We start from the raw sequence: 22,942 nt of genomic DNA, 5'->3' as shown, positions 1-22,942 counted from the left end.
TGAATTACGAGGTCAAGAGTAACCTTTACGTTTTTATGAATGTCCATTTTTATTTGTGCACCCTCTTGTTGTTGTTTTTTTTTTAAAAAAAAAAGATTTACTTGATATCAAATATTATATTAATTTTCGATTAATTTGAAGTATTGTATAAAGTTTATTTAAAGATTTGAAGATCTGAATTTTAAATTTCTAGTATGGTTTATTTAAGAATTTGAGCATGAGACATCTAAATATAAAAATACTATTTAAATAAATGAAATTAATTTTAATTATATATATCTAGATACTTTAATTTAATATTTATGTATAAATTAAATATTTTAATTTGTAAAATCATTATTTAAATACTTCAAATTTTATGTATCATACTATAAAGATGAGTTGTATTTAATAAAGATGAGTTGTATTGTTTAGTTATCAATTGCGATAAAATTAAAATGTCTCGACATAAAACACATTATAGTATTTGGGAGAATTTTTTTTTTTTTTTAGAAAAAACATAATATATAGTTAGACTCTTACAATTTGTTTGGATGGTTGTTAGTCGTTTTATGTTGTATGATATTGTATCATTAGTTTGAATACTATATTTTTTTTATTGTTACTTAAATTTTATTGTATCTTATTGTTTAAATTTATCATTAGATAATAACGAAAAGTCTCATTTTGAATAACGATTAATTTGGTGTGATCGTCGATATCTTAATATTTTCTTTTCATCTTATCTCTTACTTATTATTTTATCCTTCACAGTGCCTTTTCATAGTATCTTAATTCTTACCCCATAACTCACTTTATTTTTTAGGTTTATCATTCAAATTATTGATATGTAACATTACGTGGAGTTTTTATTAAATAATGAATCACAATATACTATGAAACGATAAATAACAACTATCCAAACAATTTGCTAGACTTGTCATGATACTCCATTAAGATACTCAATCTTATGTGTCAATTGAGCATATCAACTACTAATACAATGTTTCAGTCGCACATTTTCAATTTTAATTATTCTTTTTTTGGGGGAGGGAGGGTGGGGAGCAACTCGCTCTGTAGTGTGACAAGTCAAGCACGCGCGCTTGCCTGCTGGCCGGTCGAATCGAAGTTATCTTTCGGTCAACTGTCCACCCAGTCAAGTGCAAAAAACACAGTAGAATCACTATTAAATAATTAACGTATCATTTTCTTAAATTATACACATTCACATTAGTAAGTCGAAAAACTTCAAATATTTTTATTTGACATTGATGCTCCTTTTATTATATGCATTCTCATCACTAAATCGTAAAACTTTATCATTTTATATTTGAGATTGACGAATGACATATTTTATCGAGAAAAATGATATATTTTATATGATTAACTTAACTACCCAATAAACGAATAAAAACACCTATAATAAATATCACAATTCGATTAGACAAACAAGACTTAAAGAGGGTATTTTAGTAACTTCAATAGACACCTCAGGAACAAAGCTTCTTCTTCTTCTCCACGAAATCTATCATTTCTTATACTGAAAAAAACCCTAAATCAGTTCGACAAAAATTTTCAGATCGAACTGAGAAAATCAAACCGTAGAATCGAACAATGAGTCGAGGAAGTGGAGGCGGATACGATCGTCACATTACGATCTTCTCACCGGAAGGTCGTCTCTTTCAAGTCGGTAAGCATTTTCACTTTTTTTTTCTTAAAACTCGATTTGAATTTCGGAGTTAGTAAGTAATTTTCTCTAGTTTAATTGTAATTTTGTTCGATTTTTTGTCATTTGTGAAAAGTTTTAGGTTTTTTGTTATTGTTTTTGTGTGAACAGAATATGCTTTTAAGGCTGTGAAGGCAGCTGGAATCACATCTATTGGTGTCCGTGGAAAGGACTCTGTTTGTGTTGTTACTCAGAAGAAAGTCCCTGTAAGTGTCAATGTTTGGTGCAATTTGTAAATCATTAGTGTTTTTTTTCTGTTTGAGAGGATTGTAAGTAAAGTGAGAGATTTAGGGAATTTTAAGTGTTCTAGAGCTCCTAATTTTGCGATCAGTGACAAGGTTTTTAGTATTCCAGTGAAATAGGCTTGAATAAAGCAGAATAGATAGAGGACTCATAAAATGATAGAAGCTTAGATGTTTGATTCTGTACCTGTTGTTACTTGGAGTAAAGTCCCTGTAAGTTTATTTTTTGGAGGAAAGTCCCTGTAAGTTTAATTTTTGGTGCAATTTGTAACTTAACAGTGTTTTTGTTCTGTTAAGAAACTTGAACGTCAGTGCAAGGGAAAATGAGAGATTCAGGGAACCTCTAGTTTTCTAGAGCTCGTAATTTGCGATTAAAAGACTTATTCCAGTAAATTGGGCTTGAGTAAAGAAGAGCAGTCAATAGTCTTGGGGGATTATGAAACCAGACCTAGCTAATCTGAAGTTGAAGCTTAGTTGATCAATATAGTTATAGATTACTGATATAGCAAAGGTTGGGGGAATGTGAGAAGATGACAACATTGTTTTGAATATATCAGATAGTGTTGAAGACCCGTAATTTTGGAAATTTTGAATTGCATGGAGTTTGAAGTTTTGTGTATTTTGGTTGAGCAGGACAAGCTATTGGATCAGACCAGTGTATCCCATTTGTTCCCAATTACCAAGTATCTTGGACTATTGGCTACTGGCATGACAGGTTTGTACTCTTTTATGGGGTTCAAGGAGTATGTGGCGAGTGATGGTTTTGATCTTCTTTTGATTAAATATCAGTTTGTAAAGATTCTTGACATATCTTATATCTATCTATTTTTTCTATGTAAGCAGAAGGAAACATATTGATTTATCTTCCTTTTTGTGATAATGCATATTTGTGACTAAAATGTGAAAACTTGCACTCTCAGTTTTCCAGTGGGGATGCCTACCAATCTCTTTTAGCATGGTTGCTTAGCCCCAAAAGAGCACACTTCACAACTGAGGCTATTGATTTAATTTTATGAACTAATTAGAGAACTTTGAGTAAAAAATTATCCACTTGCTGTATTTTAGGTTGATTTAGCTATGTATCATATGGCTTTCATCTGTGACTATGAGAATAGTATTGCATAGCTCCTTCCAGAGCCTTATGATACCGTAATTTGCTTTAACTTGTCCTCAATTTCAGCTGATGCAAGAACTTTGGTTCAACAAGCTCGAAATGAAGCTGCTGAGTTTCGCTTTAAATATGGTTATGAAATGCCAGCAGATGTACTGTCTAAATGGTATTCCCTATGCTTCATAATATTTTTCTCTTTGTACTTGTCCAGTTAATTCTGCAGAGTGCCATCCTCAATGGTCTTTCTCTTGGTTACTTAAAAGGAAATGCAGATTGTGGGTAGGCTAGAAGCAGCTAATGATAGGTCATATCTTATATGTTTTCTCCATCAACTTCTAATTTCCAAAGCTATCAAATGTTTTAGTTTATTAGAGAAAGCTAGTTAAATAGCTTGAGAATATTATAAATGCTCTTAAATTGGCACTGTGTAAATACATGAGCTAGAATGCTGAACAGATAAAAGTACATATGCATGAGGAATATCCATCTCTAATTTATCAGTGAATTGTATAATGAGCTATAGAGAATGATTTTCAGGATCGCGGACAAGTCCCAGGTTTACACACAGCATGCCTATATGAGACCCCTTGGAGTAGGTTTGTTGCTGGCCCCTTTGATCTTTGTGTAGCGTCTCCACTTTTCTTTTTGTTGGTGAGGAAGGAGGGGAATGCATTTTTAGGCCTACATTTTTATTAATTCCTGTTTTGTGTCCCTTTTTTGATGCATAGTTGCTATGATTTTGGGCATTGATGAGGAGAAAGGGCCCCAGCTCTTCAAATGTGACCCTGCTGGTCATTTTTTTGGTCATAAGGTATTTGCTGAATTTGATGTTTTTCTCTGAATAAAAGCTGATCAAACTTTTCCTGCTTACAGATAGCCCCATTTGGTGCTTCCTTTATCTCTCAAATTTATAACATTGAGTGGCATCTTTCTTTTTTCATGCCAATGTACCATAGACTCGAGCTACACCAAATTTTTTCTAGCCATATTGTCCCACTGTGTTCAATCATATCCTAGCACCGCTTTGTAGCTTAGTTGTAAACAGCACATAAGCCAACCGACGATTCAAGTGGCACATGAAAACTTTAGTCCTAAAATTCCTACTATAATTCATTCTATTTAAAAGTATACAAAATTCTGTGATTTAAAGGATGATTTTACTTTGGATTTAAAAACCTGATTTAGTTTTTGTAAGGAAATTAATGATATTTTGCTATTATCACCCATCTTTTTCAATATGAAATGAAGCATGCATATGAAAGGATTTCTAGATGAGTTGAAAGGTAGATGCTAGACTTCATGATTCCCTGATTTGCTTTCTTAATATTTAATTGTAGTTTACACTGACCTTATAAGACCCAAATGTAGCAACACCGTGTCCTATTCCGTAAGTACTTGCAAATGGTGACTACTTCCTTTGCTTATGCTCCCACAATATCTTATAGTGGATGAGAGGACATTAAGGGCTTTTAAGTCATGTGTTAAGATTCTTTGGAAGTATTGATACTTTGCTGGCTTTTCTTCTTGTTTATGACTGAATGACATTTATCGACCTTGGTTGCAGGCTACAAGTGCCGGATCTAAAGAGCAAGAGGCAATTAACTTTTTGGAGAAGAAAATGAAAAATAACCCTGCGTTCTCCTATGAGGAAACTGTTCAGGTAAAAAGGGAAGGGTGTACCCAGATTTGGTTTTAGGCTTTTATTATCTTTCTGTTGTTCCTTTCGTCACTGTATATACTAGCAAAAGACTACACAATTTCCCATCTTATTGTGTAATTGACTACAGAAATTTTGATAGAAAATAGAACTTGAGATTTAGTTATTGTTAAATTTAAGACATTAAAGTTGATATAACCTCCTAATAAAATCTGGAAGTGGCTTTATCTCTCATATACCAGCACAGGTAAATGGATTCGCTAAAGCCTTAGAACTCTTAAGTCGGCTAGTGCTTACAGTTTTGCAGATGTTTGAAATAAATCGTACTAGTCTACATTTGATGAAGATCGAGCACAATTTTATATGTGAAGTTTTCAGTATATTCTATTCATGCAATCTTTTGGTTTCCATGTGTATTATGAGGTCTGATGTTAAAGTTCAGAGGATGCACCTTACTGTTGCTGATACATTATTTGTTGTTCTGCAGACCACTATTTCTGCTCTTCAATCTGTTCTGCAAGAAGATTTCAAGGCCAGTGAAATTGAGGTAATTTGTTTCTTTCCACATATTGTCTGCCATTGGTTATTGCAGTTATTATTGCCAGTGTTGATCACCTCTTGAGCGAAAGAGAAAAGGAAGGGGGGGGGGGAGCACAGTGATTTTTACTATTCCTTGGTTTTTTTTCAAAAGAGTCGTTTCTTATTCTTGATTGGGGATTGATTACGTTATGAAATACTTGAGTTGCACCTGGGAACGTGACCATCCCACCACCACGTGATAAAAATGAGACCTTTATCACACGATTGGTTTGACCTTTATCGTCTTAGGTGGGATCGTAGTGCAATCATTTCCCTGCTTCGTTCCATAATGTCTTCTGGTCTTTGACAGGTTGGTGTTGTGAGAAAAGAAGATCCCGTCTTTAGAGTGTTAACTACTGAGGAAATCGACGAGCACTTAACAGCCATCAGTGAGCGTGACTGATTAGCCACATGATACACAGTCCGTTTTCTGTTAGAAATGTATGTTTTGCTATCAAGACTTGCAAAAGAGATCCCATTTGATTGTTAGTTGCTATCAATCCTTCTGCATATGCTGATAAATGAGTTTCTATTTGTCGAATGTAACATTTCATGGGATCTTCTTAGTTTCAACAAAACGTTTGAATCCTTCTATCATTATCTATCTACGATCTTTTGTACTTTGATTATCATACTATTTTATCATTGTTTTTGCCCCCTTTTTTTTCTCTAGATTGTTATATCATGCTTTTTATAGTATTTTGCGATGATTTCTTCACTTTCACTATTTCCTATTTGATGTGTTTTTCTTTGATTTGAGGATCTTATTAGAAACAACTTCTCTACCTCTCAAGGTACAGATAAGACATTCGTATACACTCTACCCTCTGTAAGACTACAATTATATTGGGTATGTCGTCGTTTGTTTTATATCTGAACAAATTTATTCTGTAAAAATATACAATTTTCTCTTCTTGCACTAGTCAATGCATCTTTTTGTTCACTGGGTGGGTTCTGAATAAATCATTCATTTAAATTAGGGAAATTTTTCAAAATGTCAATATTTTAGCATTTAAGAGAACCCATTAGCAACAATTTCAATATTTAGTAAAAATGTCATTTTAGTTTGTTATGTATCTTATTTATGTTTTTATTATTTATTTTTATTTAAAGAATATAATTATTTAATAACAAAAAGGAGAAAATTAAGGGGGAATATTCAAAAAAAAGGCAAGCATCCTTAATTTTCTCATCAGTTACATTTTCAAATAAAATTTAAATTTTGTTTTTTTTTCTCCAGAATTTTTACCTTTTTAAAATTATATTCATTCCACAATATATTCTATTTATATTTATTATAGTTTTTTATTAGTTTGTATTCATTCCAATAGGTATGCCGAATTTATCTATATAGTCATTTAAGAAATATATTTGTATTTTCATATATTTTTTCCCTATATAGTTATTTTTTTCTTCAAAAATCCTGTATGTATTCATTTCAATATGTATTTTATTTGTATTTCTATTTATTCTAGTTTTTATTGAGAATTTTGTATAATAATATATATAATACAAAAAAATTAGTATGATGAAAAAGTGAATGAAATATAAAATTGAAAAGAAATAATTGAATATTTGGTGTACTCATTCTTAAATAAAATACATAACTAGTTGACATACCTTTAGAATAAATACAAATTAGAAAAAAATGTCAAATTCAGTTAGACATACCTTTATTAGTTTGTATTCATTCCAATATGTATGTCAAATAAAATGTAGCTATTTAAGAAATACATTTGTATTCGTATATATTTTTCACTGTGTATTTATTTTTCTTTTCAAAATCTTGTTACCTTTTCAAAGTCGTATTCATTCCAATATGTCTATTATTTGTATTTGTATTCAAATACAAATAAACTAATAAAAAGTTGTTCTTCTTATAAATAAAATACATAACTAGTTGACATACATTTGGATGAATACAAATTAGGGACAAATACAAGATTCATAAACCATGCAACATGAAATTTTTAATAAATACAAATATTGATAGTATACATAGTGATTTGAATACAAATTAAGAAAGCATACCAAATTCTAAAAAAGAATTTATAAATACAAAACAAACTAATAGAAAATTGTTCGACAACTATCCGATCTTCGTCGTCCTTTTCAAGATCCTCACGAGTAAACAAAGATTTTACATTTGCGTTCTGAATTTGAGAAAGGTTTTGCACACCAATGAGTCTTGTAAATGTTCTTACCCTCTTTCTTCCCTCTTTTTAGCAGCGAATCATACATTATACACTATTTGTTGAGTAATAAATAAATTAAAGAATGAAAAATCACCAGAAATTGGTTGATTAAGATGAATACCTCTAGTAAGCCTCTTGGATTCAGCAATTGGAGAGTAAATCATAACGGAAATTGAAAAATATAAACAATATTTTTTTAATATTTAAACAAAAATAAAATTAGAAAAGAAATCTGAAAATAGGATAAAGATTAGAGATACCTTAATCAAAGGAATTCTGGTTGATTCAATTTTGGATTAAAAAAACAACCAAAATATATGACAAAAAAATATTTGCAACTTGAATGTTGGAGGAAAATCAGAAAAGATAACAATGAGAGAGAAAAAAAATTAAATGGGAGAGAGAATTAACAATTTGAAAAGATAAATATGAGAGAGAATGATTTTTTTTTTAAATATATAGAATTAATTGAAAGAGAGAGATAAAATAGGAAGAAAATTGGGATACATAAATTTTTTAAAATAATGACATTTTTGACATTATTGCTAATATTTATAAAGTATGAATATTGTTACTAAATATGTTATTTAAATATGTTATTTATTTTGACTAGTTTACTATTTTTTCCTTTAAATTATTAACTTCTATATTTGTAGCAATTAGAGATTATATTCGTCTCTAGCCAAAAACATCATAAATTAATAGATAAATATTCATTTTCATTGAATACAAGGTACGTACGTAATTGAATACATAAAAGTAATTTAAAGATTGTAATGAAACAATATTCTCATCAATTCTATGACAAGAATCTTTCATATAACTTTAGGAGTAATTAATAAGTGGTGACCATTTTCTTATTTGCCACTATATATAGAAAAAAAGATTGATTAATTAATTAATTAACATCTTGTAGATCCATCATATATGTAATCAAGAATTGCAATAACTCCAACAACAAATGCTTGATCTATTCCTGCCTTAATAGTCAATGTGTACACATCTTTGTTTGGCATCACTTGTTGTAACTCTTTCCTAGCTCCAACCTGCATAGGCTATAATTATTTTTACTATTTATAAAAAGTATATAATATAATTTTATCAGTTTAAGTTATATACTCTCAGCCTAAGGAATGATTGGTGAAAACATGGTTTTCATATCAAGGGAGTTCATTATATGTTATAACTTAACGTGATTTTTTGACAAAGGGGTTTGGTTCATGATGAATCCCCTTCCGTCTCTCTAGTTCCGTCCATGAGTATGAAGGGATTTTTATACCATCAAGTCATTTTTATCTTATACCAGGCAACGCATCTTATTTTCAAGATTGCAAACTACATATTTAAAAAGGTTTATCTGTAGATATCTTTAAGCAATCGAACAATGTAAAAGATAATATATTGTTGTTAGTGAAACGACTTTTCCCGCTTCCATGTTTGTTTTTTCAAGTTCTTGAAAGAACCAACAATAGCATACTCATTGAGACATTATATGAAAGGTTATTTTCGATAAGACCTTTGATGTTCTTGAAAAAAATCGTCTTAGAAAGCAAAAGTATACTTCATATTTTACCTTTGCAACTACATTGCCATTGGAGTCAATAATGCTACAAGCTCTATCAGGAAAATGACCAGAAATTTGGAAATTCTTGTGATTTTTGTAGTCATGATTTGATTCAATTGAAATCTTGATAGGCATTTTCTTGAAGAAACAAGAATTATTAGGCTCTTTCAAGCAAAACACCAATTTTTCAGAACCTTCAAAATCTTTACTATAACCCTTCCATTTCTTTTGCATGCTTAGTGCTTCAATTACTCCTCCCTGAAAATTGATGGCAAAAAATAAAATTTTAAAGTTAAAAATATTTTTTTAAAATAAGCTTAATTTTTTTTTTTTGAGGGGGAGGGGGTCGAGGAACGACGTGAAAAAATATTATTTTAAAGTTGAAAATATTTATTTAAAAACGAACTTAAAATTTCTTTGCGGGGGGGGGGGGGGTAGGGTTCATTAGAGTCGAATTCAAGATTCAGAGTTATTTTGCCTCGCCTACTACCGGGAAGAGAAGAGAGAGCCTCTGTCATTCTTCGATTTACTAAAAATGAGATAACTATATTAGATAAATATGTTTTAGACCTTTTTTCATATATATATATATATATATATATATATATATATATATATATATATATATATATATATATGAGTATAACTTCTAGAAACTTTTACTCTATGCATATCCATGGAAAGTGAGATTTGTCTCAATGAAAAATAAGACAAGAAGATAAATGTTAACCATTATGTATATCCATAAAAAAAGTGAGATTAGACATTTGTAAAAAATATGTCAGTTCGTCTAAAAGATAACTCCATATTAACGTATATATGCTCATAAAAAATAGATAAAAATAGATAATCTTAACATGGATAAGTCAAAAGATAACTATATACGTGTTTATCGTTCGTATACGATGCCATATTATATGTATGCATGTGTATGCATTTAAGTAAATAATTTGGGGTGGGGGTGGGGGGGAATATCACATAAGTGAAACATGCATACAACAATAATAACAACATATCAGATAAATCCAACGAAGCAAAATCTGGAGAGGATAGAGTATATATACATAAACCTTTATTTTGTCTCTATCTTGTGAGGTGGAGAGTTTCAGTAGACCCTCGACTCGAGAAAAACTGGTGAAAACATGCATGTACTAATAACAAATGTTTACCTTTTTCCTAATAAGAAGCAAAGTATGTCCATCACTATCTCTAAGAATAACTTCATCTTTTTTACCAAGAATTCCACATCCATCAACTTTGAAAACAACATTTTGTGTACAATTATTTGTGACTATAAATCCACCACCATTTACAACATGTGGACGACTTCTTACTACAAGAACAACCTCATAATTTGAACAAAACACCTTACTAACAACAACAGCCATTTTTGAGACTTTTTTTTTTGAGTTGATTGTGGTTGTTTTTGACAACAAAATTGATATAGTATGTGTATTTATAGGTTATAATATGTAAAAAAAAAAAATGATTATTGAAAAAATAATAATCAAAGTTTGGTAGAGTCTTGATTGACTTATTGTATCAACTTCAAGAATCTTCTTGACTACAACATGGAGTTTGAAAGTTTGTATTGCTTGTACCTTACACTACTAAAACAACAAAGTCTCGATAGATAAATTTTATAGCTAAATTAACGTTAAGATCTATCACTAAATTCTATTCAGCGATCATAGAATCATTTATTGCAACATTTTGTAATCGATGGAATTATGAATTAATATACATTAAGTTGTTTATGTATTATTTTATGCAAAATAAAATAAAACGAAACAAGTATATGTATATTGGCAATATGCAAGGATCAAACTATTTAAAGAGAAGAATATAATACACTTAATAGTAAGTAATTATGTGACAATATATAATCCTTTCATTATTCATGAGATATTTGAAATAACTAGTATAATAATCAAACAATTCCTGTATATCCTTAATCAGATATTTCAGGCTTGAGTTTTACTAGGTACAAGGTTATCTTTAATGGTTAGAGAGTGTTTTATCGTCTAATACAAAACTTTATTATGTCATCTATAATATGAATACTGAACACTGGACGAGAAATCAAAGAAAAAAATGAACCAAACAATCACCATATTAATTAGTTTAATTAATTGAATGTCGTTCACAATCAATTCAAAAAGGTATATTATACTTTTCCATTTTAACCTTCTCATATTACTAATAATTGAGTGTGTTTAACAAGCAATATTAAAAGGGTATGTTTTTTTTTTCTTTCTATTTTAATATTATATTAGTAGTTTAAATATAATGAATGACTTTTACAAGCAATTTCAATAAAGGGTACTTGAACCTTTTGAAGTTTGGTTGCCTAATTGCTAATTATTTGTATAAAGGAATATTCTCAAGTTGAAAATAGACCATCTACATGTTTTCTTTATAACTTTGTGTGTGTGACATTTCTTCAATAGGGGTAGACTTTTGTGGGTAATAGAATCTTTATGACTTTGAATTGAAGTTATTTGCTATAATTTTTTTTTAGTAAATAAAATAGGTAAATATAACGATTTTATTGCTTAGTTGAATTCTTTATATTTGCCTCAAATTACATAAAATATATGCAATAAAAACATCTATAGTATATCCATATGAAAGAGACAAACTTATTTCGTATCCACTCTGACTGTTGAATTCGACTTTTGAATTCTTAATGGTGTATACGTATTAAGAATAATCATATGTGCCCTAATTATCATTAGGTGAAAAATATTCTTCTAATTTCTAAATTCTTTAATAAATACTTCCCAATTTTTTTATTTTTTGGATAAGTATTTGTTGAATAGTTAACTATATTTTGTTAAAGTATCAACAATCGTCGCTTTGGCCGAGTGGTTAAGGCGTGTGCCTGCTAAGTACATGGGGTTTCCCCGCGAGAGTTCGAATCTCTCAGGCGACGTTTCCTTTTTTTTTTTTTCGGTTTTTGGTTCTTTCAAGTGGAGGGTCTATCGAAAATACTCTATCTATCTTTTAAGTTTTTTTTTTTTGTTCTTATGAATGGGGTTATAAAGTAAGATTTGCGTATGCTCTGAGGTAGTGGTAACCTACTTGTGTACAGTCTATCCTCGAGAAGCTCAACATTATGGGATTACAGGGGATATGATGTTGTTGGTTCTTCCTTGATGGAGGAGTAGAAGGACGTCATAAATGATCGACTCGTTTGGCTAGTGGAATCTCTTCGGCAACATTTCCTTCTTTTGTTTGGTTCTTGGTTTGTTCGAGATGAGGATTTATCGGAAATAGATCTCTTTATCTATCTTTAAATTATTTTTTTTTGTTATACTCTCTCTTTATCTACCTTTAATGTTTTTTGTTTCTTTTTGGGGTTCTTCCGAGCTAAGTGGTAAAGTAAAGATTTGTAATCTATCCTCCCCTAACTCCACCTTATGTGATTACCGTGAATATGTTGTTGGTTTTTCTTTGATAAAATCGATGCATTATGAATGACAGTCATTTACCTAATAGTCTCACCAAATCTTTTCTTTTTATCTTCAATTTTATCATAAAATAAGTCGTAAACTTTAATATGACCATCTTTCAATGTTAGTCCTTATCAAAGTTATTTTTATCATCGTGTTCTCAATACTTTGATTACTTTCGTATTTATTTTTATGAACCAATGAAATATTTATAATTTGATACATAATAAATTATATTTTACTTTTTTACATACAAACGAAAAGGTTCGAAATTCGATAATCAATAACCCGGGAGGCAAAGAAGATTGTATTTATAATACCTTTGGGCATCTGTCAATATACACATGACCTTTAAAGTCATTTACAAAAAATGGTGTTACTATCACTAAAAAGAAAAAAAAGCCTATTTCACAAGTGTTTTTCTATAGGCGAAGTCAAAATTTAAAATCATAAATAACCAATCAACCTTAGAGGTTGTTATCAATAGACCCTTGGCTCACAAGAAAAGTAGAATTTGAAAAACAATTAAACGAAAATAGGACAGCAAAAAACACGATACAAAATAAATAGAGCAACAAATAGTAATGAACACTGAAGAACAAAGAAAATATGTAAATTCGAATAAGAAATGGTTAGTCTCCAAACACATTTCATTCTTTTGAGGCAACCTAAAACAGACATGCGACAATTAAAAACATAGTTCGAGTCATTGCTTTGGATATTTGCAGAGCAAAAACGAAAGGAACATAAGGCAGCAGAATTGTTCTTTTCAACGTCGATGACAGAAAAACTGTAATGACCATAGTTTTGAAGCTCCTCTCATTCACTGTACACCAACAGTAAATTCTAGTGACCATACTTCTGAAACTCCCACTCGCTGTTATCTGAAAGTGTGTTGTACTTAATTAGCAGGTAATGTACAATGACAGCTTATGTATGCAGAGACGGCAATATATATACAACTTACCAAGTGGACACACTTGACGAGTCTTGAGCCACCTGCTAATGCAATGGAAGTGGAATGCATGGTTGCAAACACCTGCAATGATCAACAGTTATGGCAAAAAAAATGACCTTCCGATGAATAACAGATGGCAATCCATATCCAAAATGGCGTAAACAGGTTTAGTGAGTGTAGAGTAACGTTTACGCCAACATTAATTTCATACAGTTAATAGAAAATGTAGATTTTTCACAGAGGACTATTTGACACTCTGTACCTTGTCAAGAGTATCTTATTTGTTATCTTCCAGAATTCTTGCGGAAGGATGCCACAATATTTTATGGGCACAAATCTGATACCAGCTTAGAAGGCAAATAACAAGCTCAAGTAATGACAATTACCAATTGTCAAAGATTGAAAGACATGTGCACGAGAGTTGGAGCAAATCCAATGTAACATTTACCACAATATAAACTTAACACTAGCTACAACAAAAGTCTTGAGGAGAGGCATGAAGATCCTCTAACTTTTTGTGACTAATGCCTTATCAGTTTGCACCTCTACTGATTAACATCTTATTCTACAAATAGTAGCAACACTATAACACAATTATAGAAGACATTCCAGCCACCAGACTTCACTATAACACAATAATCTAATTGCAGAATTAATATTTTGGTTTTTTTACTACAATTATATCTGGTATGTCGCCGAAACTCAAGGAAAAGTTTAACATGGTTGTTAACATGGAATCATACGAGTGGGTGACCAGCTAGATGATGTAAGTTCAATACCATCAACACATGGCTTGCATATCTCAAGCTACCACAATTTCAATTTTGACCAAATTGCAGGAGGGAGGTTATTTTCCTACCATATGGTGATAACTAACGAGTAAAACCAATTTAAAACAGACATAATCACTGACTTAAATTAGAAAATACAGCACGAGAACACCGTACTCATACAAAGAGCACTCTCATTTCAAGAATGGAAAGAACAATTTCTCAAGCTTGTAATCCTATGCTCCAGAAAAGTGCTAACTCAGTACTACGGTACTTCATACACAATGGAATGGCTCCAAGTTATCTATTTCTTCAGCAACCTTCAACATGACCATCCCCAATAACAAAATCCGAGGAAAGCAATATTCTCAAAAAAGAAAAGAGGGGTTTTCTCGAAAACGTGACCACAAAAAGGTTTTTTGTTTTGTATTGAGGATCAAAAGAAGAAACAGAACATTTTCATTATTATTCTAAGCATCAAAAGAAAGTACACTCCTGGCAAAAAAAAAACTGCTAAAACAAAACGAAACATAAATATTTTTTTTCCTTTCTCAGAAAAAAAAAGGAGCTTTCTTCGTTTTTTCCCCAGTAACTACATGACTTCCTACTTCATCCTTACTTTAGTAATATACTGATATTGGTAGTTTCCTATTCACTTAGTTTCATGGTTAATAAGGAGGATTTGCAATGCATAGGAGCGTCTGTGGGTCATTCTGTTGGTTGATAGATCATAAGGCAAGATACAGTGGGAGGAGATATAAGATACTAGTCATACAATATTTGGAACTCACCGCAAATTAACAAACTAAAATGTTAAATCGATATTCTCACACATAACAAGAGCTACATACCCCAAGCAACTGTGCATTCCTCACTTGTTGCGCTAGCTTGATTAGCTTGACACTCGATACCTAATCAAAATTAGCATACAACTTAAATCAACTATTAAGAGGATAAAAGATTTCATGATGATATCATACCAAAGAAAAGGAAACATTGATTGAACAGTAGTGAAAGGAGAGCCAAAACTCACACAGATCCATGATGTGATTCCTACAGATGGCACAATTATCTACCACAATATCTGCAACCAAAATCACAATTCACAAGATTGATAAAAAGAATCAGAAAGATCACTCCAACGCAATTCGGACAATGAGCATGTTGAAGAAAATCAAATTCACACCAAACAAAACAAATACAATAATTGTATATTATGTGCAACACAAAATCATGGAAGTACAGAACTGCTCATACATCATAATATATTTGAATGTAAACCATAAATAGTAACATAAGATGTAACAATTTTTATTTATAGAAGTAACAATAAGTACTACAAAGAGAACAGTACATTGAACACGATCAAACTTAAAAGATAGATGATAAATCGTCAACATCTATGATCAAACCACCTCCTAAAAGAAGATACAAATAACTTCAAATTGCTGTAAGCATCTTCCAGTCAATATTCCTTTCTAATTCCGATTCACGGATATCAACTACAAGCTCAGGTAACAAAACAATATTACCATTAGTACATTACACAAACTTCATATTTTTGGACTGACATTCACTACTAATTTCACGTAAGCCAATACACATAGTGCTGCTGTTTACAAATCAAATTCCATACAATCATCCATCATACATCCAATTTTTCAGCAGCGAGCGTAGGAATATTCACTACCTTTGCCTTGAAAAACGTACATACATACATTCGAACTATAAAGTTCCTAAACGTACACTTGCACTAAGTTCACAACATCATCAGCAAAAACTAGCAATAGTACTTCGCAATCACTGATTTAAAATCTAAATAGATCACCGGATTCCATTACTTTAAATCCAGCATAAAATCGTTAAATCTACATCAATAAATACGTATATAAAATACGATGGAATTAATTAGGGTTAGAAATTCACCCCAAGCCCAGAGAGAAACGGCGTTCCACTTTTTGATCTCAAATCGCTTCGGCTTTTTGTTAGACGTTCCAGCTCCGGTTGAACTCTCGCCGGCGGGAACCATCGGCACATCGGTATCCGGTGACGCCATTGAATTTTTAAGCTTCGAAGAGTTCACAGATTTTTCAAAATTATTTCGTTCTACGTTAGCTGGAAAATTTTGTAAGTTGAGAGATTTAAGTAAAGAGAAATTAATGGGCCTGGGCCTAGTATGAATTGGGCTTAACTGAAGCCCATTTGAATAGGGCGTTGTGAATTCTCCTACAATGATGCTACTTTTTCGGAAAGTTACACATTTGACCGCTCGATCAAGAATATTAATACCCGTTAATGAACGGAGAGATGACTAAAAGTAATGCTCGCCTTTAAATAATCACTTTGGTAAGAAAAATATAATAAACACTTGTGATCTTTCAACAATTTGATCAAACAGTATAATATTGAAAGACGTCTAAATATTGATCAAAATAATATCTTCCTTCTTCTATTTTTTCACACGATATATTAGCCCATCTAATATCTTAAGACATATTTGTCTTAAACTAAGAATTATCGATAACAAAATAGTTTTTTCAATCTCACAAAATAAGGATAAAATTTGCTTATATATTATATTTTTAGATTTTACTTTTTGTAATATATTTTGACTAATATTGAAGTTATATTAGTCAAAGTAATTATCTTCCTATTTTCTATTTTTCACATATTTACTTAGGATAAAATGACTCATTTTCCTTTTCCAAATTTTGCTTTTGCTTTTCATGTATTTTCTTCTAGCTAGATTTATTTTTAAAAAATATGGGAGAATTGAATATATTTATTTTTGTTCTTACATAAGAATATATTAAGTTGTATATATCAAAATATATGAATTATTTCATTATTATTATTATTATTATTATTATTATTGTTATTATTATTATGGAAAAAGCTTTAAAATAATATCCCTAAATTATTCAAAATAGTTTACATATACCCTTAAATTTTATTTCGGTTCAAAACTATCCTTTCCGTCATACTATTGGGTCAAAAGTACCCTTCGTATTAACAGCAGTTGTTAAATGTCATGTGGATGTCATATGGATGCCACATTGCATGCTAATAGGATTCCACTACCACGTAAACTAAATAAAAAGGGTCAAAAATACCCTTAAACTATCCGAAATAGCTCATATTTACCCTTAAACTATATTTCGGCTCAAAACTACCCTTCCCGTCAAACTATTGGGTCAGAAATACCCTTATTATTAATAGAAGATGTTAAATGCCATGTGGATGCCACATTGCATAACAATAAGGTTTCGGAACATTCATAGACTAAATTCTTAAATCCTAATTGCTCCCCCCCCCCCCCCCCCCCCGCATAACAATAAGGTTTCGGAACATTCATAGACTAAATTCTTAAATCCTAATTGCTCCCCCCCCCCCCCACTCATTTTATTATTTCTAGAAACGATATATTCACCCGTTCTCCCTCATTTCGCAGCTAGGGTTTCATACTTTTCTTCGTGGATGGGTTACAAAGTGGATATTAATGCTTGTAAGTTCGTAAATATTTTTTCTTATTTTATAATGTTTATGATTTCAAAGCATAATAGTTAGAATTTTACAACTTTTCCTTATCAGCTAAGGCATCATAGCTTTCTTCGGGGCTGAGTTTCAAAGTGGATATTCATGCTTGTAGGTTAGTAAATATTTTTTCTTATTTTATTATATTTACGATTTCTAAGTATGATAGCTAGAATTTCACAACTTTCCCGTCATTTCGGGTCAAGGTTTCTTAACAACTTCCGCTAATAAGAAGGTCACTTTTGACTCAATATTTTGACGGGAAAGGTAATTTTGAGCCGAAATATATTTTAAGGGTAAATATGAGCTATTTCGGATAATCTAAGTGTATTTTTGACCCTTTTCCTTTTAGTATATGTGACAGTGGAAGTCTATTGGCCTGTCATGTGGCATCCACATGGCATTTAACAATTTTTCATTAATTAGAAAATCACTTTTGACCCAATAGTTTGACGAAAAGGATAATTTTGAGCCAAAATATAATTTAAAAATTTATGAGCTATTTCAGATAGTTTAAGAATATTTTTAACTTTTTCCATTATTATTATTATTATTATTTGGGGGTTCATTGTACTCTTTTGAGAGACAAATTAATGTGACGTATTAGAAGGACGAATTTTTTTTTTCTTTTTTACTCTTATATTGTGCTCACTAATTAATATGATGTGATGGAACATAAATGAGACTTTTGGTGATGTTAAAAAGTCATACATTTTGTAGATATTTAAATTTAGAAAATTGAGTATTTGAGTATTCATTTTAATTTTTTAAAATTTAAAGTTTTGTGAATGAGAACTCCAAAAACGTAAAAATCATTTTTGGGGAATTTGTAAATATCTGAAATTTTTAAAATTAAATTTCAAGGTCAAATTGATATTTAAAAATAAATTTGAAATTTCATTAGTAAAATTTATGGTCAAATGCTATTTTAGAGTGTTCTGCATTACTTTACACTATGTTGGGATTATTGTTATTCATTTTATTGTATTGTATCGTTAATATACCTACAATGTTTTTTCTGATTGTTACTTAAAATTTATTGTACTGTATTGTTAACTTTCGTTGTTACGTAACAATGAAAATTTCTATTTTATGGAACAACCAATCTGGTGTGTTCCCAATTGTTACTTAATTTCTTTTTCCAATAATATCTTCACATAATATTTCAAAATATTATTTTACCCTTTAACTTAATTATTTTAACCTAGTCAAACCTCCTACTCTAGAATAATTAAGGATATTAAAGTAAATCTATAAAGTACAATACAGTATGATACAATCAAATCAAACAATCAAAATGTTACTAAACAACAACAAACAATACAATCTAGCCAAACATTGTAACTACAATAAAATACAGTACAATATAGTACAATACATTATTTAACAAAAGGTAACAATAATCCAAACAAAATGTTAGTATTTATTTGATACAGATTACAAGTATATAAGTTGATCTTTTACTCTATTTTTTCGATATTCGATATGTAAATAGAAAATTATACTTTTTAAAATACTTACTATGATTTAAACAAATATCAAAATATAGGCGAAAAGAGCGGGGAGAAAGTGATGAAGCTGATAAGATATTCTGAAAAGTGGAGATAACACAATTAATCTACAAAAAATAAAAACCTTAGAACCGTTCAATCAAATTTAGAATTTATCTTTGTATAATAACTTCAAAGTTCCCAATCCATTCCATGCATTACATATCAATCACCAATTAATGATTGCTTTTAGAGTTGTTAAAATGGGCCACGTCTATTACGTCGATCTGGTCTAATCCGAAATTTAATAGAGTTGAGCTATAATTTTTAGAGCCCATTTGAGAAAAGGGCTTTTTAGCCCGGTCTGAATAAGCCTGCTGATTTGTGGGGCTTGAGAAATATCGGTAGGGTCGATCCGTGGGCTAATAAAAATTAATTTAAAAATATAATATAATATTAAAATTTAAAATTAAAGAGAGTCCAAACTCAAAAAAGTTAGGTTAATATTTCTATTTAGATATTTATTTATTTAAAAAAAACTTAATATATATTATAAAGATAATTTTATATATGAATTTGATTAAAAAGTAGTAATATTAACATCATGTAATATTATTTAGTCGATATTTATGATAATATTTTTAAATTATAACTTATAATTTAATTTAAAAATTATAAAATTAATATAATTTTTAAAAAAGTGGACTGGTTCGGCAAGTTTGTAACCCACGTACTTGTGGATTGACCGACCGTTTTCTAGCCCACACCAAAAATGAATTAGCCCGACCTGACCCGTAAAATGTCGAAGCCTATATGGATTAGCCCGAATGGATAGGCTAGCCCATATTGACAGCTCTAATTGCTTTCACCTCTTAAGTGCAAATTAAAACATCAACTCAATAAAACGATAGACTAATAAGATTAAATTCAAGAAAAATATGACTTAGTATTGATAGAATTTTATTGTCCATTTTCTTAGAAGAAATGATGGACTTTCCATAAGAAGAAAAAGCAAAATATCTTTTGTATGATTGTTTTACATATTTCCCTGAAAAAGATATTTTCTCCATTTTTAAAGATCTTGTATTTTTTCAAAAAATATTTTAAATTTTTTAAATATTTTTTTAAAATAAAAATCTCCATATTAAACACACCAATCAAGAAACATGTTGGTCAGAGGGTCATTTTTGAAAAATGTGATGTACCTAACATATATTGTAGATTGAGTCATAAAAGTTACAAACAACAACTATATGACAAGGATATCTAGAATTATTTACATACATTATTTGCCCACATAAATTAATATATTGTCAAGCAACTGGATAAATTATAAAGTAAAACAACAACTATATGACAAGGATATCTAGAATTATTTACATACATTATTTGCCCACATAAATTAATATATTGTCAAGCAACCGGATAAATTATAAAGTAGGATCTCTGTTGTAAAGTTTCGTTCTTCGTTCTTCGTTCCATCGTCAACTCTATATATATTTCTATGATGGCCTAAGAACACGCCTATTCTTCAGCCCAAGTATATCTATAAAAAAGAAATGCACGGTAGCTTTTGAAGAAAAAAGAGATGCATCTTTCTTTTCAACAAGAGGAATCACAGCTGATTAGGATATAAGTTCATTTCTGATTCACTTCTTCCCATTCGTTCCGAGCAATTCTTGCCTAGAAAAAGCCGATGAAATGAGACCGCGAAGACAGTCCACCACTGAGACTTGCTTTACTCTCGCTCGGCTCGCTCCCAGTAGGACAAATTATTTGACTAAATTTATTAGCTGATCAATGTATTTATTAGATATTTAAAATATTTAAGTGATTATAAATTGAATTAATCAAAAGTAATTTGCTTATAAATAGTTTTAGTTTAACTACTGTTTTATTTTATTATTTTATGTCATTTCAACATATTTTTGAAAATATGATCAATATATTTATTAAAATATTCAAAATATTTAGGTGATTACAAATTAAACTAACCAAAAGTAATTTGCTTATAAATAGTTTTAGTTCAACAACTGTTTTATTTTATTATTTTATGGCTTTTCAAACATATTTTTTAATTTTCAAAGTACTTTATATATGATAAACGTGAAACTTCATCTTCACTTTTTATTCATGCTTCTCATTTTCTTAGTAAAGATACTTTAGTATTAAAAAATGATTCAATTATTTCAATCATTTTAATTACTGAAAAATTAAAATCATTCATTTACTATTCGATAAGCAATTTTTGCCCATTATTATAACTACAATAATTTTACGTTGTTATCGCGATAAAAGTGGGTATTTATGCTCTTAATGAACTAACACATAATTAGTTCCTCTTAATTTCGATCAAATCCTATTGATCGCGACCAATTCAGACTCTATATTAAATCAAATTTTAATAGAGGGTAAAAGTGTTCCTCGTCGAATAATAAATCAATAATTTTACTTAATTTTTATTTTAACAGAAAATTGATTTATCAACATCGTTTTATCTTCAAATAAATTGATTTTGTATTATCAATTTCAAAATTCTTTTTCGAATTTAGCTTCATAAACATTAATTTTATTTGTAATTTACAGTACCAGACGCACTTCTCTCCCATATCATTTTTTATCTCTTTCTAACTATTCTATTTTATATATTTATCATAAATATTAAAAAAATAAAAAGAAAATGATGATTTTTTTTATTTGGTTCGACAAATAAATTTAAATTTATTAGCTGGAAATATTGTCGTGTTACACGTTATTATTGTTCCTGTGGAGCCAGTAATATTTTTCCTGATGAAAAATCTTTTGTGGGGAAAATATTTCAAAATGAAAAATTATTTAATTACTCCTTTCGTCTCACTTTAATCATAGCTTTAATTTTTTCATGTTTATAAAAGATATATATAATTTATTAAATTATTCCTAATTAATAAAGGTTGGTTGATTTTATCTTTTAAAGGTTGATTTTGCATATATTTTAAAGTAACAATCAATAAAGGTTGATTGATTTTCCCTTTTAAATAATTTGCATACTTCTCTTAAGTAAATTAATATATTTTTTGTTTTATATTAGTTGTCTATTTTTCAATTTACATATTTTTTAAAAAATTATAAATAAAAATAATAATTTTATTAATTTACCCTTTAATTATATATATTTTTGAAATTTTTAAAACTTTTTATACTTCAAGAAAAAGAATTAATTGTCAATGAAAAATACAAAAAGAAAAAACAATTAGCTATATCTTGATTTTATAATTACATTTATAGTAAAGCGAACGATTAATATGAAACACATAAAGTAGTTAAAATGAGACGAGGAGAAGATACCAATAAAAGTAGCCTAGTAGATGTCAAACCTTCTTCGACTACTTCATGTATCTATTTTTACAGATTTTGATCTTCTTATTGAAAATCCTGACTCCTCCTCTAATTGAGAGATCTCAAGTTTGTCGTACATAAATTAGTCTTTCTAAATCTTAACAACATATAAATCTCTAATGATGTCATTAAGAATCCAGAAGATCTACACTTTATAATTTATTATTATGGTTACGGAAGGCATTTTTTAACCTTTCACTAATTATATAATACTGGATTAATAATGGAGTAGCAACATGATTAATCTTAATTAAAAGAAAATCTTGAAGTTGTACAATTAATATTAATATATATATTCTTATAC

General features: G+C 29.7%; 3 protein-coding genes and 1 non-coding gene across 5 annotated transcripts; 2 read left to right on the top strand and 2 right to left on the bottom strand.

The window, feature by feature from the left end:
• The first annotated feature begins 1,340 nt into the window (after positions 1–1,340).
• Positions 1,341–5,926, top strand: LOC101250370 (proteasome subunit alpha type-6). Its single transcript, XM_004251644.5, has 9 exons — positions 1,341–1,669; positions 1,817–1,911; positions 2,581–2,662; positions 3,128–3,224; positions 3,596–3,654; positions 3,787–3,869; positions 4,623–4,718; positions 5,203–5,262; positions 5,605–5,926. The coding sequence occupies exons 1-9, from the start codon at positions 1,594–1,596 to the stop codon at positions 5,695–5,697; spliced, it is 741 nt and encodes a 246-aa protein (XP_004251692.1). The 5' UTR covers positions 1,341–1,593; the 3' UTR covers positions 5,698–5,926.
• Positions 5,927–8,187: 2,261 nt separating this feature from the next.
• Positions 8,188–10,551, bottom strand: LOC101267387 (protein LURP-one-related 6-like). Of its 2 annotated transcripts, none has more exons than XM_069292766.1 (3): positions 10,223–10,551; positions 9,063–9,311; positions 8,188–8,544 (listed from the first exon to the last, which is right to left on the bottom strand). In XM_069292766.1, exons 1-3 carry the CDS (start codon positions 10,439–10,441, stop codon positions 8,392–8,394), a joined length of 621 nt encoding a protein of 206 aa, XP_069148867.1. In that variant the 5' UTR covers positions 10,442–10,551; the 3' UTR covers positions 8,188–8,391. The 2 variants fall into 2 exon arrangements, with proteins under 2 accessions (XP_069148867.1, XP_004252069.1); XM_004252021.5 differs by having other exon boundaries at positions 8,188–8,535; positions 10,223–10,545.
• A 1,355-nt stretch (positions 10,552–11,906) lies between these two features.
• TRNAS-GCU (transfer RNA serine (anticodon GCU)) lies at positions 11,907–11,988 on the top strand. The gene has a single exon. It is a non-coding gene; the product is annotated as a tRNA-Ser (tRNA).
• Positions 11,989–13,105: 1,117 nt separating this feature from the next.
• Positions 13,106–16,366, bottom strand: LOC101249890 (RING-box protein 1a). Its single transcript, XM_004251643.5, has 5 exons — positions 16,163–16,366; positions 15,270–15,320; positions 15,088–15,147; positions 13,476–13,547; positions 13,106–13,392 (listed from the first exon to the last, which is right to left on the bottom strand). Exons 1-5 carry the CDS (start codon positions 16,290–16,292, stop codon positions 13,355–13,357), a joined length of 351 nt encoding a protein of 116 aa, XP_004251691.1. The 5' UTR covers positions 16,293–16,366; the 3' UTR covers positions 13,106–13,354.
• Between the last annotated feature and the right edge of the window lie 6,576 nt (positions 16,367–22,942).

Source organism: Solanum lycopersicum, chromosome 12, assembly GCF_036512215.1.
Source record: "Solanum lycopersicum chromosome 12, SLM_r2.1".
NCBI lineage: Eukaryota > Viridiplantae > Streptophyta > Magnoliopsida > Solanales > Solanaceae > Solanum > Solanum lycopersicum.
Note: the sequence above shows the minus strand (reverse complement) of the source record. Positions and strands in the feature narration are given on the sequence as shown.

Coding starts and splice junctions, on each gene's coding strand:
- LOC101250370 (XM_004251644.5), top strand. CDS start 1,594: ATGAGTCGAGGAAGTGGAGGCGGATACGATCGTCACATTACGATCTTC. Junction 3,655..3,786: donor TATGAGACCCCTTGGAGTAG/GTTTGTTGCTGG, acceptor TTTGATGCATAG/TTGCTATGATTTTGGGCATT. Junction 5,263..5,604: donor TCAAGGCCAGTGAAATTGAG/GTAATTTGTTTC, acceptor GGTCTTTGACAG/GTTGGTGTTGTGAGAAAAGA.
- LOC101267387 (XM_069292766.1), bottom strand. CDS start 10,441: ATGGCTGTTGTTGTTAGTAAGGTGTTTTGTTCAAATTATGAGGTTGTT. Junction 9,312..10,222: donor TGCTTCTTATTAGGAAAAAG/GTAAACATTTGT, acceptor ATCAATTTTCAG/GGAGGAGTAATTGAAGCACT. Junction 8,545..9,062: donor ATGGCAATGTAGTTGCAAAG/GTAAAATATGAA, acceptor AAATAATTATAG/CCTATGCAGGTTGGAGCTAG.
- LOC101249890 (XM_004251643.5), bottom strand. CDS start 16,292: ATGGCGTCACCGGATACCGATGTGCCGATGGTTCCCGCCGGCGAGAGT. Junction 15,321..16,162: donor CGTTTCTCTCTGGGCTTGGG/GTGAATTTCTAA, acceptor TTTTGGTTGCAG/ATATTGTGGTAGATAATTGT. Junction 13,548..15,087: donor GGAATGCACAGTTGCTTGGG/GTATGTAGCTCT, acceptor TGATCATTGCAG/GTGTTTGCAACCATGCATTC.